Source organism: Rhodamnia argentea, chromosome 7 (assembly GCF_020921035.1).
Source record: "Rhodamnia argentea isolate NSW1041297 chromosome 7, ASM2092103v1, whole genome shotgun sequence".
In the NCBI taxonomy this organism is placed as follows: Eukaryota; Viridiplantae; Streptophyta; class Magnoliopsida; order Myrtales; family Myrtaceae; genus Rhodamnia; species Rhodamnia argentea.
The window spans coordinates 5,085,894-5,098,628 of record NC_063156.1 but is presented as its reverse complement, the minus strand read 5'-3'; the positions used below and the strand labels follow the sequence as shown (position 1 = coordinate 5,098,628).

General features: G+C 42.6%; 3 protein-coding genes and 1 non-coding gene across 5 annotated transcripts; 3 read left to right on the top strand and 1 right to left on the bottom strand.

The window, feature by feature from the left end:
• The first annotated feature begins 124 nt into the window (after window positions 1–124).
• LOC115750906 lies at window positions 125–1,429 on the top strand. The gene is made up of 2 exons (XM_030688533.2): window positions 125–576; window positions 1,106–1,429. Exons 1-2 carry the CDS (start codon window positions 227–229, stop codon window positions 1,161–1,163), a joined length of 408 nt encoding a protein of 135 aa, XP_030544393.1. The 5' UTR covers window positions 125–226; the 3' UTR covers window positions 1,164–1,429.
• A 5,996-nt stretch (window positions 1,430–7,425) lies between these two features.
• On the top strand, window positions 7,426–9,550 carry LOC115750922 (40S ribosomal protein S13). Its single transcript, XM_030688558.2, has 5 exons — window positions 7,426–7,543; window positions 7,658–7,730; window positions 7,835–7,973; window positions 8,431–8,617; window positions 9,275–9,550. Exons 1-5 carry the CDS (start codon window positions 7,521–7,523, stop codon window positions 9,306–9,308), a joined length of 456 nt encoding a protein of 151 aa, XP_030544418.1. The 5' UTR covers window positions 7,426–7,520; the 3' UTR covers window positions 9,309–9,550.
• Window positions 9,551–9,950: 400 nt separating this feature from the next.
• LOC115750894 (agamous-like MADS-box protein AGL66) lies at window positions 9,951–12,250 on the bottom strand. Of its 2 annotated transcripts, XM_030688511.2 has the most exons (10): window positions 11,850–12,250; window positions 11,687–11,740; window positions 11,590–11,608; window positions 11,393–11,454; window positions 11,227–11,233; window positions 11,070–11,131; window positions 10,862–10,961; window positions 10,731–10,784; window positions 10,296–10,363; window positions 9,951–10,076 (listed from the first exon to the last, which is right to left on the bottom strand). In XM_030688511.2, exons 1-10 carry the CDS (start codon window positions 12,029–12,031, stop codon window positions 9,989–9,991), a joined length of 696 nt encoding a protein of 231 aa, XP_030544371.2. In that variant the 5' UTR covers window positions 12,032–12,250; the 3' UTR covers window positions 9,951–9,988. The 2 variants fall into 2 exon arrangements, 1 of the variants encoding a protein (XP_030544371.2); XR_007199140.1 differs by lacking the exons at window positions 9,951–10,076; window positions 10,296–10,363; window positions 10,731–10,784; window positions 11,590–11,608 and having other exon boundaries at window positions 10,879–10,961; window positions 11,070–11,454; window positions 11,850–11,909.
• A 322-nt stretch (window positions 12,251–12,572) lies between these two features.
• On the top strand, window positions 12,573–12,645 carry TRNAA-AGC. The gene has a single exon. It is a non-coding gene; the product is annotated as a tRNA-Ala (tRNA).
• Window positions 12,646–12,735: the final 90 nt, after the last annotated feature.

Genomic DNA, 12,735 nt, shown 5'->3' with positions numbered 1-12,735 from the left:
GCCTAATTGTAACTTGGAAACGAAGCCACGTCAGCAAAGATTGCATCCCCGTGAACGATCTCTCTCTATAAATAGCGACGACCCCACCCGTCTCTTCAGTCTTGAATCACATAAAAAAAAAAATCACATATAGTCTCTGTCTCTCTCTCTCCCCGAAGAAACAAATCCTTCAAATCCAACTCCGAGGCACTCGAATCCGATCGTCGACTCCCCTCAAGAATCCCTAATGAAGTTCTTCTCGGACCTACGCTCGTGTTACCGCTCCGGTGCCGACGCCGACGCCGTTCCAACCTCGATGCGGCAGGAGGAAGCGCACGCCCCTCTCTCGGACGGCGGCGGCGGGGTCGGTCTCGCCGGACGGAGGCGCAGGTCGTCCGGCGGGAGGACGAGGGCCGACCCGGGAGGGCACTGGCGTCCGGCGCTCTCGGCCATCTCGGAGGACCACAACGTCGCCGTCCGGGCGGCGGAAGCGAAGAGCAGAGAGCGCGGCGCGAACTCCGCGAAGAGGCCGTCGCCCCCGAAACGCAGATCCGCCGCGAAGAGAGCTCAGAGTTTTAGCGACAGGGAAGACTACCGGTAACGGTTTTCTCGTGGCTTTGTCCTTTGTCTGTTCCGGTTTCGTTTCGGATAGGCGTTCCCCTTGGGTCGGTCTCCTCCGTTTTTCTGCCCTGTTTTTTCGGGGTTTAGAAAGATAAGGATTGCTTTGCTCTGTTTTAGTAACGTACCTAAATATCACATCGTAGAAATTAAGATGTTTATTTACTAAGACAATCTTATCTTAATGTACTAAATATTACTCCCAAATTACATAAATTTGCTTCGACCAAAAAAATTTTTTTAACGTAAAATTGCATCATAACTTTCTTCTTATTAATAAATCGGAGCATTGGAAGATGATTCGATCCCTATGTTTAGTGTCATAACATTTTGGATCTTGAAGAGGGGGACATGTTACAAGTAGCGATGATCGGAATGGGTCATGACTTATTGGACACTATGAGTTCGCCAGAATTTTCTTTGGTCCTTTTCGAATTGGGCGTATGTCACTGGATAAGTTTGAACGACTTTGGATTATTTGCTAACGAGAAGTGCTCGTCTTTTGCAGGCCGAACCCATTATCGATGTTCATGCCAGCTTTCTCGCCAACGCCGTTTATGATCTGAGACGTCGAAAGCAAGCGGTGGTTGCACTACATATCTACTCAGTCTTTTTCTTTTTTCCTTTATGGGGTAATTGGTCACCCAAAGTTTGGAAATTCGAGTGGTGGATAGATTAGAGCAATGAGCTGTAAATGGTAGGTCCCTTTCATAGTACTAGTCAATTAGAGATTTGGGGGCATTGTATAGTGTTCACAAGTTACTTCCATTTCCTCTTTTCTGAGGCGTGCAAGAATGAGCTTAATCATATGCATTATCGTCGTCGTCTTCTTCTTATCCGCACAAGTATTAATGAAAGATGCATGATAGCTACGACTCTCTGCGGGGGGTCATGCAAATTGCCAATGGATTACAAACGTAGACGGCTGTTTTGCTATCGTCAAAGGAGAAAAGAAACGTGAGTGAGCTTGACATTAGTTTGACCACAAGAGGTCTAAGACTTTACTCAAGTGGCTCTATCCCTCCAAGGATCGGGTTCTAGAGACAGTTGATTGGATTTCAAGACTTTTTTTTTGTTTTTGGTCGGAGGATTTCAAGAGTTTATGTCTTGTGGTTTTTTGTACACGTTGAATTTTAACTAGAGCCTACACACACACACACACAAGAAGAAGAGAAAATACGACTGTGCCTTCTCCGATGTCAAAACTCTAAATTCTTTTGGATTGTCAAGAACCCCAAATTTTTACGGTTATGACCAAGATAGTAAAAAAAAATGTGCACACCGATCGGTCGAGTAAAATCTAATAGCAAGTCGAGAAGAAGTAATAACGAATTAAGAGGTTGTTTGGGAAGAAAAACAAATCAAAAACAGGATACCTATCTACCAAAAGAACGATTCTCTTTTACTTAACTAAAAAAGTGAAAATAATTGACTGCACATATATTTCTGAAAAAAAGAAACAATTAGTTCTAATATTCAAAAAAGCATGCCTGCGCTTTTATAAAATAAATAGAAAATTATAAAAGGAATTGTCATCTTTTTGCGATTTTTTTTTCGGTCAGACACTCACCTTTCTTGCGAGTTCAACAGCGAACATCTGCAATGTCTCTCACGGTCACTACAAGCCATCGCGGCCACCTCTGAAACTGCTCTCTCTCTCTCTTTATGGATGTATGCCTGTACATATAGCATGATCGAGCGCAACTTGGCGATGAGCCCCAGCCTCTTGAGATCGCGCTTAAGTGGCTACTTACTGGGAGGTTGCCAGCTGACTGTCAAGGAAGGCCGAGCTTGATTGAACGGCGGAGCAACTAATTCGATCAAATCCTAAAAGCGTGAATGATAACTATTATGTTTTTAAAATTAATTTATGACTAAAAACAGTTTTTAGACGAGTTTCTGAGCAGATACATGTGTTTGATGGCGATATAAAATTTCTGTTTTCAGAAAAGAAATTCGTTTGACAATAACTTAATACTATTAGGATTGCTGGTGACCGGTGGACAGGCAATCGGTGGGGCAGGGGCCGGCAAACTAGTGGACGGATGAGTTGGTGGACGATGAACCGGCAAACGGCATACGGGTGGCCGATGGACGATGGACCGGAGGACGCTAAATCATATTGCGGTGGCGACCCATTGCCAAGCCATCACGGCCGCCTCTGAAACTCTTCTCTCTCTATACGTGTGCATATACGTATATGTCATGATCGAGCGCGACTTGGCAGCGACCCTGAGCCTTTTAAAATCACGCTCAAATGCCGACTTACTGTGAGCTTGCCAGCTCACCGTCAAGAAAGCCCGAACTTGATTGAATAGCCGAGCAACTGTTTGGATCAAATCAGTGATAATGATAACTATTTTGTTTCTAAAATCAATTTATGATAAGAAATAAATTTCTATTTCTAGTTTTTGGACGAATTTTGAGCAAATAAACGAGTTTGATGACGACACAAAATTTTTGTTCTCAAAAAAGAAATTCGTTTGATAACAACACAGAATTTCTAGGGTCATTAGCAATCGACAACCGGCGGATAGGTGACCGGGGGCCTCCGGACGGTGGACGGGGGCCGACAAACCGGCGAGTCGGTGGACGATGAACCGGCGGACCACGAACAAGTGGCCAATGTATGGCGAACCGACAATCGATGGCCGGTGGACGACATAACGGTGATTGCGGTGTGAGAGAGACTATGACTAGCGGACGGCGAACCGGCGATCGGTGGGTGGCGGTTCAGCGACCAGTGGACGACCGACTAGCAATCGGCGATCGATGGATGGCAGACGAGGTGCCGGCAATCGGGACGTGAGAGAGAAAGTGAGCGGTGAGATGAATTCTTATTTATAATATTTTCGTTTCAGAAATAGGGAAGTTTTAACTTCTCATTTTTGTTTAAAAAAAAAATGAAACTACGTTACCAAATAGATTTTTATTTTAAACCTGTTTCGAAAATAAGTTTGTATCTGAAACAGAGAAACATAATAATTACATTGGTGATCAAAGAATGCGAAGAGAGAGAGAGAGAGAGAGAGAGAGAGAGCACGGGGGCATTTTTGAGTGGCAAGAGCGTTGCTGACAAGATGGGCTGCATTATCGGTGAAGTTGCCAACGGCCATCGCCACTGTCGATGGCTTCGAACCAATTCCACTATAGTGATTACGCTGCAATAAAAAATGCGTTCGAATTTTGATAAGCTCCCGACCATAAAGACACATATGAAGTTGGGCATTTTATCTTTTGGGTCCGTTTGAACATGCTTTTAAAATTCCAGGCTACTTATCTATCACCCGACCCCTTAAGTACCGATTAAAAGAGGATCACGGCCCATTTTACCATCTCTACTTGAAAAGATAAGCAAAAGAGGATCACGGTCCATTTTTTCAGGATCATGCTATCTTGAATTTGAACGTTGAAGGAAGATTCTTTAGATCCCTCAAGACGTGGTTGATATCATCGGATTGAATAATTCTGTGTAGGGAGCGCGCAGCAGAAATCCGATATTTTCCCCCAGGAGATCACCAAAATGGAGCCCAAGTCCGAACCCGTCAACATATCTAGTTGGACCCATCTTCACTCAAAAGCTTAAGCCAATGATATGATCGAATTGAATAATTCTGCTCTTTGGATGCGGTTGATAAAGCTCGCTTGCAGATGGTTTGGCCTTTCAAGTTAATATCTATGTTTATGGCGCATGGCTGATAGCACAGCTTATTTCCTTATAATATATCATTAATCAAGCGTGTTCCATGTATTTTGCTGTTCTCAAAAGTGTCATCATTCGGAAATGTGAATCTTCAGAGTTTTGTTGTTTTAACTTTTTCTTCTCTTATGATAGACTCGAAACTATGGGAATTAGTCTTCTGGTAATTTTGAACTTGCAATTTGGCACCAAGGTATTGTCGAAGTTGGTTTGTAAAACAAACAAAAAGTTGCATTTTTAAATTCCGCGTAGGATAAAAAAAAGAGTGCAAATCTCTTTATCAGTTAGAAGGCTACTATAATATTTCAAAAAAAAAGAAATGGGCAAATGGGCTAGACCCCACTATACCCGCGTGCGGGTGCGCTTGTGCTTGCGCGGTCGCGGTCCGGATTTGGCACTATTCAGCTACGACTGTTCACGTTTAATTTGGACAATGAAAGGTTACGTGACACTTTTCGGACAATGAAAGGTTGCGTCCGTCCGAGTGGCTGTTTTCACAGACGAACAGTCATGTCCGAATTGCGAATATGAATGGGTGTGTTTGTATGGGCAGTTCGGATACTAAGACGTGTGTTTTATTCGTATTATAAAATGGGCAATTCTGTTCATTTTCGGTTGCTTCTTTTCATTCTTTCGTTTTCCTTTAAAAGAGAAATGGCCATTCTTTCAATTATTTTTGCAAAGAGTTATAGGAGATTTACTGGAATTGATATCCAGTATTCTTACTGTTACTTTGTTGTATCCTGAAGGGAATTTGTTAGAAACTTATAGCAATTTCGTGGGGCAAATTGATCCTAAAAGAAAATGATCACACTCCTCAAAGTCTGACTACATTGTTACTCCATTTCCTTTGATTAAATTACATTCAACAGGTGTTAGGCGGGTGAATCAAATATATAACTCCCTAGGATAATTGTGATTATCTAATGCTGCAAGACTCGTCACTAAGCCTTTTAAGTATTAGACTCTGTCACTTTCCTTTCCATCATATGAACCTAAAAGGTCAATGCTTTTTTAAGGTGGCCTGCTAGCTTGCGTATGATTCTCAATGTTGCAAAACCTAGGAATTCCAGAAGTTTTAGTTCCAAGACTCATGGTTTACATTTTAATATCTACTTGAATGGTCTGCAACTTAAGAGATAAAAATTTTCTTGATGTTGAAGCGTCCCTCGTGACGTGACACAGTTCATATTGTTAGATTCAATGACTATGCCCTTAAGGTTTTAGAACGGGCTTATTATAGTTATAGTGTTTCATTGTTGGTCGCTCGTACCCATTAGTTGTTATTGTTTCTCTCTTCGGGTAGATTGGTTGGAATTTTCTACCAAGTCTGCCTCGTATTTGTGACATGCATATGTCATTATCTAGCCATCTATTAATGATGCTGCGTTTCTTTAGCGGATGCAATCTTTTCTGATATTTTCGTTGCAGCGAGTCTACCACTTCTAGCACGCTTGTGGCTTAAGCTGGATATGGACCCCTGGATCAATTTTGATGTAGTTCTTGATCGTTGTAGGTCATAGATCCTATCTCTCTCCATGAGATTTTCCATTCCTCTGGATCAAAGAATACTTTTGTGTTGTCTCAGAGATGAGGTAGACAGATGAGTTGATTATGTTTCGACTACAATTTACAATTATGAATATTCAAGTTAAACATGTACTGTTTGCGATAAAGTCTCAATTGTGAACGTAGCTTATCTCTAATTGCTCTACAATTCGGACTCATAATTCATTTAAAGCAAAACGGGGGAGAGTATTTGTTCTTCTGTTGAGGACGCTTTGGTAATGATGGAAGAATGACCTTCAGTGTTGCCTTCACTGGTTGAAGTCAGCCTCAGGGACTTCCTTGAAGCAGCAACAGAATCATCAATTGCTGGCGACTCACAGTCATGAACAAGATGCTGTCAATTATCATGGACATACTCTACAGGAGCATTTGAGTCGTGGAATTGGGAGAACTGATTAGCTTTTTGACGGTACGAGGGGAAGAAAATTTTGGGGTGGATAGCCTTCTTGTCACAAGGCACTCCAGGGGGGTCAAAGTACTACTCGCTTGATCTGTTGGTGGCATGATACACGTGATGCATGGTCTATATACTTGTGTGATGGTGGAAATTGCCATGCACGATCTGACTAAAGGTATTGTGCATTTGGTGTTGGGAATTTATGTTTGTTGCTTGACAAGGCACGCTGTTGTCGCAAGAACTCGAGGAGATGTTACCAATCCATCCGACGATATCCTCTTCCATGCAATTGCTGGACACAGGCTCGATTCAGGTTCTTCCCATTTGGAACTTTTGCCTCAAGCGGAACTACCCCTCTTTAGATGAGAGTAGACATTGCCATGGGCCGGTTTGGGCCCAGAACCGGCCCATGAAATAACTGGAACCGGCCCGGCCCCTCACGGGCCGATTACGGTTTAAAAAAATTTGAAACCGGCGGTTCCGAACGGCAAAAAAAAGGGGGGAAAATAGCCAACAGCTCTTTTCCCCCTCAAAAGCCCAAAATTAGGCTGAACCAGAATAGACCCTTAAATTGGCTCGGAATCGGGACCGTCCCTTTAAGGGTCGGTTCCTGTTCAAGCATGGCCACGAACCGAAACCGCCGGTTCATGAACCGGAATCGGCGGTTCACAGCCCGTGGCCATGTCTAGATGAGAGGCCCCGAGTCGAGGTATACCTTGATCGGGACTTCGGGTGGTGGCCTCGGACTATCGATTTCTGGTCCATCGCGACGATACTAGGTTCCTGCCAAAGAAACAAAAGGCAATCACAGCCTATGACAGCTTCTTCAGAAGATTTTACAGTCATTTTACTTGAGAGGGAGCTTTGGATATCGATTTGAAGTATTAAAAAGGGGGCCTTGCGTTCGATTATCCTTCTCAGAGTAAGCTATCACAAGAATGGATTTTTACTCGATTTTCAACCATTTGGTAGGAAGTCGTCAAAATTATAAAACTTCCGACCAAAAAAAAAAAATGAAAAATCAAAATTACAGAACTTACTAAGAGAGAGAGCCCAAAAGGAGTGGTTGTTCGTCCCAGCCCATTTTACATTTTCTTATTGGGCCTAAGCCCATTAGAGGGTTCATGTTGAGCGTTCTAGTCCCCTGTCCCGGATCAACAAAACCCTAGATCCCTGCTTTCATCCCCTCCCCTCCCCTCTCGCCGCGAAGCGGAAGAAGAAGAAGAACCGCCGAAGCCGCCCTCCACAACCGTCACCATGGGTCGCATGCACAGTCGCGGGTAAGTTGCTGCATTCTATCATTTCTGCGGTTATCTGTTCACTTTGGTTCGGATGAACAAGTGCCTGATTTGGTCGTGTCTTCTGGACGTGATCTCCTGGGCGGGCTTCTGCAGTAAGGGTATCTCAGCCTCGGCGCTTCCATACAAGAGGACTCCTCCGAGCTGGCTCAAGATCTCGTCACAGGACGTGAGTGGAATCTCTGTTTCATTTGTGTGAGTTGAAGCTTTGGTTTTCGATAGTGTGTGTGTGGTGACGGACGTATCTTGTTGTGGTTGATTCGATTGTTATAGGTTGAGGAGAACATCTGCAAGTTCGCGAAGAAAGGGTTGACGCCGTCGCAGATTGGTGTTATTCTTCGTGACTCGCACGGGATTGCCCAGGTGAAGAGCGTCACTGGAAGCAAGATTTTGCGTATCCTCAAGGCTCATGGTATGCCTTTTCGCCGCCACTGATTATGATTATGTTCTATGTTCATGTTATTTGTTAAGTGGATTTGCCATTAATGCAATGGGTTTCAGATGTACAGAAGTAACTCTATGCTATGTAGTACTAAAGTTGTAAGCTTGATGACTTTGGCGGCTGAAGCCAGTTAAGCCCATCTTTAAGAGAAGATCAGTTAGTTTTTGGAAATTTCTACGTTAGTATGGGTCCCCGAATTATTCTGAAAGCTGCTTCATGGGATTAAAAAATGATTTTTGGCATTCGGTGCATGTTTTTGTTTTGCTTAAAAGTTGATATGGATCATTATATATTGTAGTTGGAGATGCCTCTGCTGCTGCTACTTCTAACCAAACTCCACAAGTTGTTTGTGAATGGTTCCTTTCTATTATTTGGATAACAGAAAGGCTCATTTTTTTTCGACAATTTGGTTTTGCTTTTTGGTCAGGTCTTGCGCCCGAAATTCCCGAGGATCTGTACCACCTCATCAAGAAGGCAGTGTCCATCAGGAAGCATTTGGAGAGGAACAGGAAGGACAAAGATTCCAAGTTCAGGCTAATTCTCGTTGAGAGCAGGATCCACAGGCTTGCACGTTACTACAAGAAGACCAAGAAGCTTCCTCCTGTCTGGAAATAGTAAGCTCGCTTGCTGATGTTTGGCTTGTTTTGAAATCTTCATGTCGCATGGTGGTCAGAACAGTGTCAAGTTGTGTTCTGTGTATTTTATGATTCGCTAAATTGTCACCATCTAGCACCTCTGACTGAAACTATGGGAATTAGTCTTCAGTAGTTTTGACCTGCACATAGGTAGAGGAGTCAAAAAGACAACTCCCTTGCTATACCAATTGACTCTTTTTTCCCTAATACGACTTGGAGTGCTAGCTCACCTATGAGTCTGTTAGAGATGTCCTGGTGTTCCAGGACTCATGGCTTTAATTAGAATACATAAACCAAAATGGTCTGCAACTTAACTGTGGTTAGTTTATCTTGATGTTGAACTTTTAAATTTTGGATGTCTGAACAGAGTCATTACGAACTATTGTGTCATGCCTGGTTACTCTTTTAAGTATAGATATGCTTTCCTGCTGCTCTTGGTGTTTTGCAGTTTTAGTTCTCTCCCGTTAGCAAAGATTGATTGAAAACTTCCTTGAACTTCATCTTTTGTTTAGTAATGTGCATTCTCCATTATCCTGTCTTCTATCAATTTTACTGAACTTTTCCCTTATTGATTGAAAATTTTCTCTCCTGTTAGCAAAGATTTAACTTTTCCCTTACTTTATGTCCGTGTTGCAGCGAGTCTACAACTGCTAGCACCCTTGTGGCTTAAGCTGCATTTTGGGACGATGAACCAGTTTTGATGTAGCTTTTGATTGCTGGTCATTGATGCACTCTCTCTCACTCTTGCTCTTGAGAATTTCATGTAGTTTGGATGGAAGTATAATTTTTATTGTACTGTGGGCGAAGATAGAGAGATTGGTTTTGATATGTTTTGACTATACTTCTCATTTATTGGTTTTCAAGTTGACCTATGTAGTGTCATAACGGTGGTAATGGCTCAATTTGGATATAGCTTACTTGTAATTGCTCCACAAGTGAAGAGCTCTCCTCACGGTTCATTTGGAAAAATGATGAGGGTGTCTTTGTTTAGTGGTAATTCAATGGCGATCTCATGCCAGAGAACGTCATATTGAAGCAGTAGTTTGTGATTCATAGTTGAATGTATGCTTGAGAGAGTAAAATTGAGGCAGGTCTGAAATGTTCTTGCAGTTTTAGTTCTAATTGCTGAAGTTGGGTGAATTTAGGGTTGGGTACAGTGTTGTGTCACTTGAGCTATAGGAGAAGCAAATCTAGCACTTCCATTATCAAAACCTTGTCCAGGAAAATGTTTGTGTTGAACACAAGAAAGACAAGGCCGATAGACTTAATCGACTTTCTTTAATATTTGAAACCTTTTCCTCAATATCCTTGGGAGCAAGCCGAAGGTTCAGTCCTTGAGTCGAGGCTCATCTAAATGTTCCACTCTGCTTGCGACTTCAAGAAGCCAATGCTTGGTTGTGGCTCCGCTTCACTGTGACGCTTCTCGTCAGGACGGTCCCTGCATAAAATGTGAGTGAGATCCTACATCTTCCCGATAAGCCATCTGATAGATCGCATGAATTCGCAGTCATTTAGCTTGGAAAGGTGCCAATAATCTGTCTGAAGTGAGCAAGGTGAAATTGATATAGCTGATGAAGAACGTGGTAAGAGGAAAATGCAAGTCCACAGGGGGATTCATAATTAAAGAATGCCCCGGGAATCAATCAAAGAGCAATACCTCTCCAGGATCGAACATGCAGAATTGTTAGTTGCCAGATTTGAACCCCTGGCTAATGCAGCTGGTACCTGGAAACAAAGAACACCAAATGGCTTTTAGAGGAGAACTGGAGGAGGAATTCAGTAAGAAAGATGGCAAATCGGTGGTATTGGTACTGTCAAGTTCTTCCGGTGACTTACGTCAGAGTAAAGCTATCACGGGAACTAGGTGGTGTTCCTTTATTATGAACTTTCAGACATGAATTCGGCAAGATACAAGCAAGGTTACGGTCATTAATTAGAACACGTTCTAATAACAGATCGCAACATATTCAATCAAAAAATGATACAAGGTGAATGTTTGAGTCGAGTCTCTATTTTTTGTTCTCAAAAGAGTCGAAATTTCGACTAATTTGAGCCTCGTCAGTGTTTAGCATGGTATGCTTGTTTTTGATACCTCATAACTCGCCGATTCTTGAGGCAGAAGGCAGTTCCATGACCATTTTGCTTGCTGGTAAACAAACAATCCCTGTTATTTCTAAGTCCAGCACATATGTTAGAAAGAACGCGCCCAACGAATAAACTCACTTTTAGAAGTTCTATGCGCCTGATAGCGTCATTAAGAAACCTCATGTGCACTTCAGCTTCTCGAACCGATCCGACTTCTTCCGGCTCTGGAGCGTAACATCTATTTCACCATGCATCACGGCAAAGTGGATCAGGTACATTCGATCAATTCAGACCAAAACTGGGAGCTGACCATACAGCTTTGAGGACATGGGTAAAGTTTATAAACCTGATCTTATCCTGTGCTTCAGCTTGTTGCTGATTAACCACCGCGAGTTCTTCCTCGAGATCCTGCAGAAAATGTTAAAATCAAAGTCAATAATCTTTCGATTTATTAAGCAGGTAGGCGACAAGCAAGAGTAGAAATCATAGATCAATTTTCTTACCTGTATTCTGAAATCAGTTGGACCGTCATCGATGAGTTCATCATAATCAAATGAAGGAGGAAAAACTCATTAGGCAAAAAGCAGTAAAAGATGATGAGAACCAACTAAGCTTTCTCACTCTCTGTTCTTGTTCCATGTTTTTCAACAGGAGTATCTTTGGACTTACTTTGTCAGGGTTTCGAGCATTTGTGCTTCACACTTCCCATGTTTGAGGCCTTGACGCAAAACCTGTAAGCACGAATCATGACCCAGTACCGAAGAAATCGAACTCCATGGGCCGTGTTCGATCCAAACAAATACTAATGAATCCCAATAATGAAGCTAAAACACGGTGTTGTGTCCTTAGAGAGATCTTTTACTCACGTCTTGGTTTTCGACTACCCTGTTATTCAAGATGAATATCGTGAGGAAAAATTAAATTTAGATTGATCGGGAAAGGTAGGAAAGAGATCAAACATACCCCGCTTGCGATGCATTGGGGAGGTTGAGATACCGCAGAAAGACATCCTCGACACTGTGAGAAAGACTATCTTGTTTTGATAAGTTACGACGAAGAAGGAAACCAAGGAATGATTAGATAAGGGAAGAATTTTGCCAAATGAAAGAACGTTATTACAATCGACCTGATGCTGGCTAAGCTAGTCAGTCGACCATTCGGAGAAAACATTATCAGACCGACATCCATGCCACACGTCGCCGATAGCTCGGCGGCCTTCTTGACAATCGCATCCCTGCGCTTCCTATAGGTCACTACCCGACCGGCATGATTATCGATCCTCTGCACGATCAACTTCTTACGGCCCATGGCGACGCGAGCAGGAGAGACGGAGGAATGCGAATCAATGAGGGAAAGATTTGGCTGTGGCTTAGTAAGAGTTCAGTGGAGGGATTGTATAAGCCAACAGATGAGAAGATGCATTAACTCTCCAGGCCATGCAAAGTGAGAGTCATGCTCAGTTAGCCAATTGTCAAAGCTTCCATCTTCAGGCCACATTAGTCAAAACGCACTTGGAAGGAAATCGAGGGCATCCATTCATTGCATGATTAATTGCCAAAAAACTGAACCTCTAGCATTAGTCAACATGATAGCATCTTACTCACAGTACAGTACAAGTACAGAGCCCAAATGGCACAGGAGCAAACACTGAGCTGGTCTGAGAGGAAAGGCAGAAAAGGCAAATATTGAAGTGGTCAAAGACAAACCATTCGAAAACCGCCGTTCAGCGTCCCATAGACAGAGGAAGAGCCCGAGGCAAAGTATCATTAAAATTTAAAAGTCAACTAGTCCACCGATTCAGTTACAATTTTTTGGATAAATATAAGACTTAACAAGAACAGAACGACTAGGGGATGTAGCTCAGATGGTAGAGCGCTCGCTTAGCATGCGAGAGGTACGGGGATCGATACCCCGCATCTCCATCTTTATCAAATAGGGTTTTTTTTCATTTTTATTTTCATTTTTGCTCTTCTCTTTGCTTGTTCCATGATTTTTTTTTTGGGTTGAAACTT

Excerpts from the sequence above, each read along its gene's own strand:
- LOC115750906 (XM_030688533.2), top strand. The coding sequence starts at position 227 with ATGAAGTTCTTCTCGGACCTACGCTCGTGTTACCGCTCCGGTGCCGAC. Across the intron at positions 577-1,105 it reads AGCGACAGGGAAGACTACCG|GCCGAACCCATTATCGATGT; the intron begins GTAACGGTTTTC and ends CGTCTTTTGCAG.
- LOC115750922 (XM_030688558.2), top strand. The coding sequence starts at position 7,521 with ATGGGTCGCATGCACAGTCGCGG. Across the intron at positions 7,544-7,657 it reads GGTCGCATGCACAGTCGCGG|TAAGGGTATCTCAGCCTCGG; the intron begins GTAAGTTGCTGC and ends GGGCTTCTGCAG. Across the intron at positions 8,618-9,274 it reads CTTCCTCCTGTCTGGAAATA|CGAGTCTACAACTGCTAGCA; the intron begins GTAAGCTCGCTT and ends TCCGTGTTGCAG.
- LOC115750894 (XM_030688511.2), bottom strand. The coding sequence starts at position 12,031 with ATGGGCCGTAAGAAGTTGATCGTGCAGAGGATCGATAATCATGCCGGT. Across the intron at positions 10,962-11,069 it reads GAAGCACAGGATAAGATCAG|ATGTTACGCTCCAGAGCCGG; the intron begins GTTTATAAACTT and ends ATGGTGAAATAG. Across the intron at positions 10,785-10,861 it reads GGCGCATAGAACTTCTAAAA|CAAGCAAAATGGTCATGGAA; the intron begins GTGAGTTTATTC and ends TTTGTTTACCAG.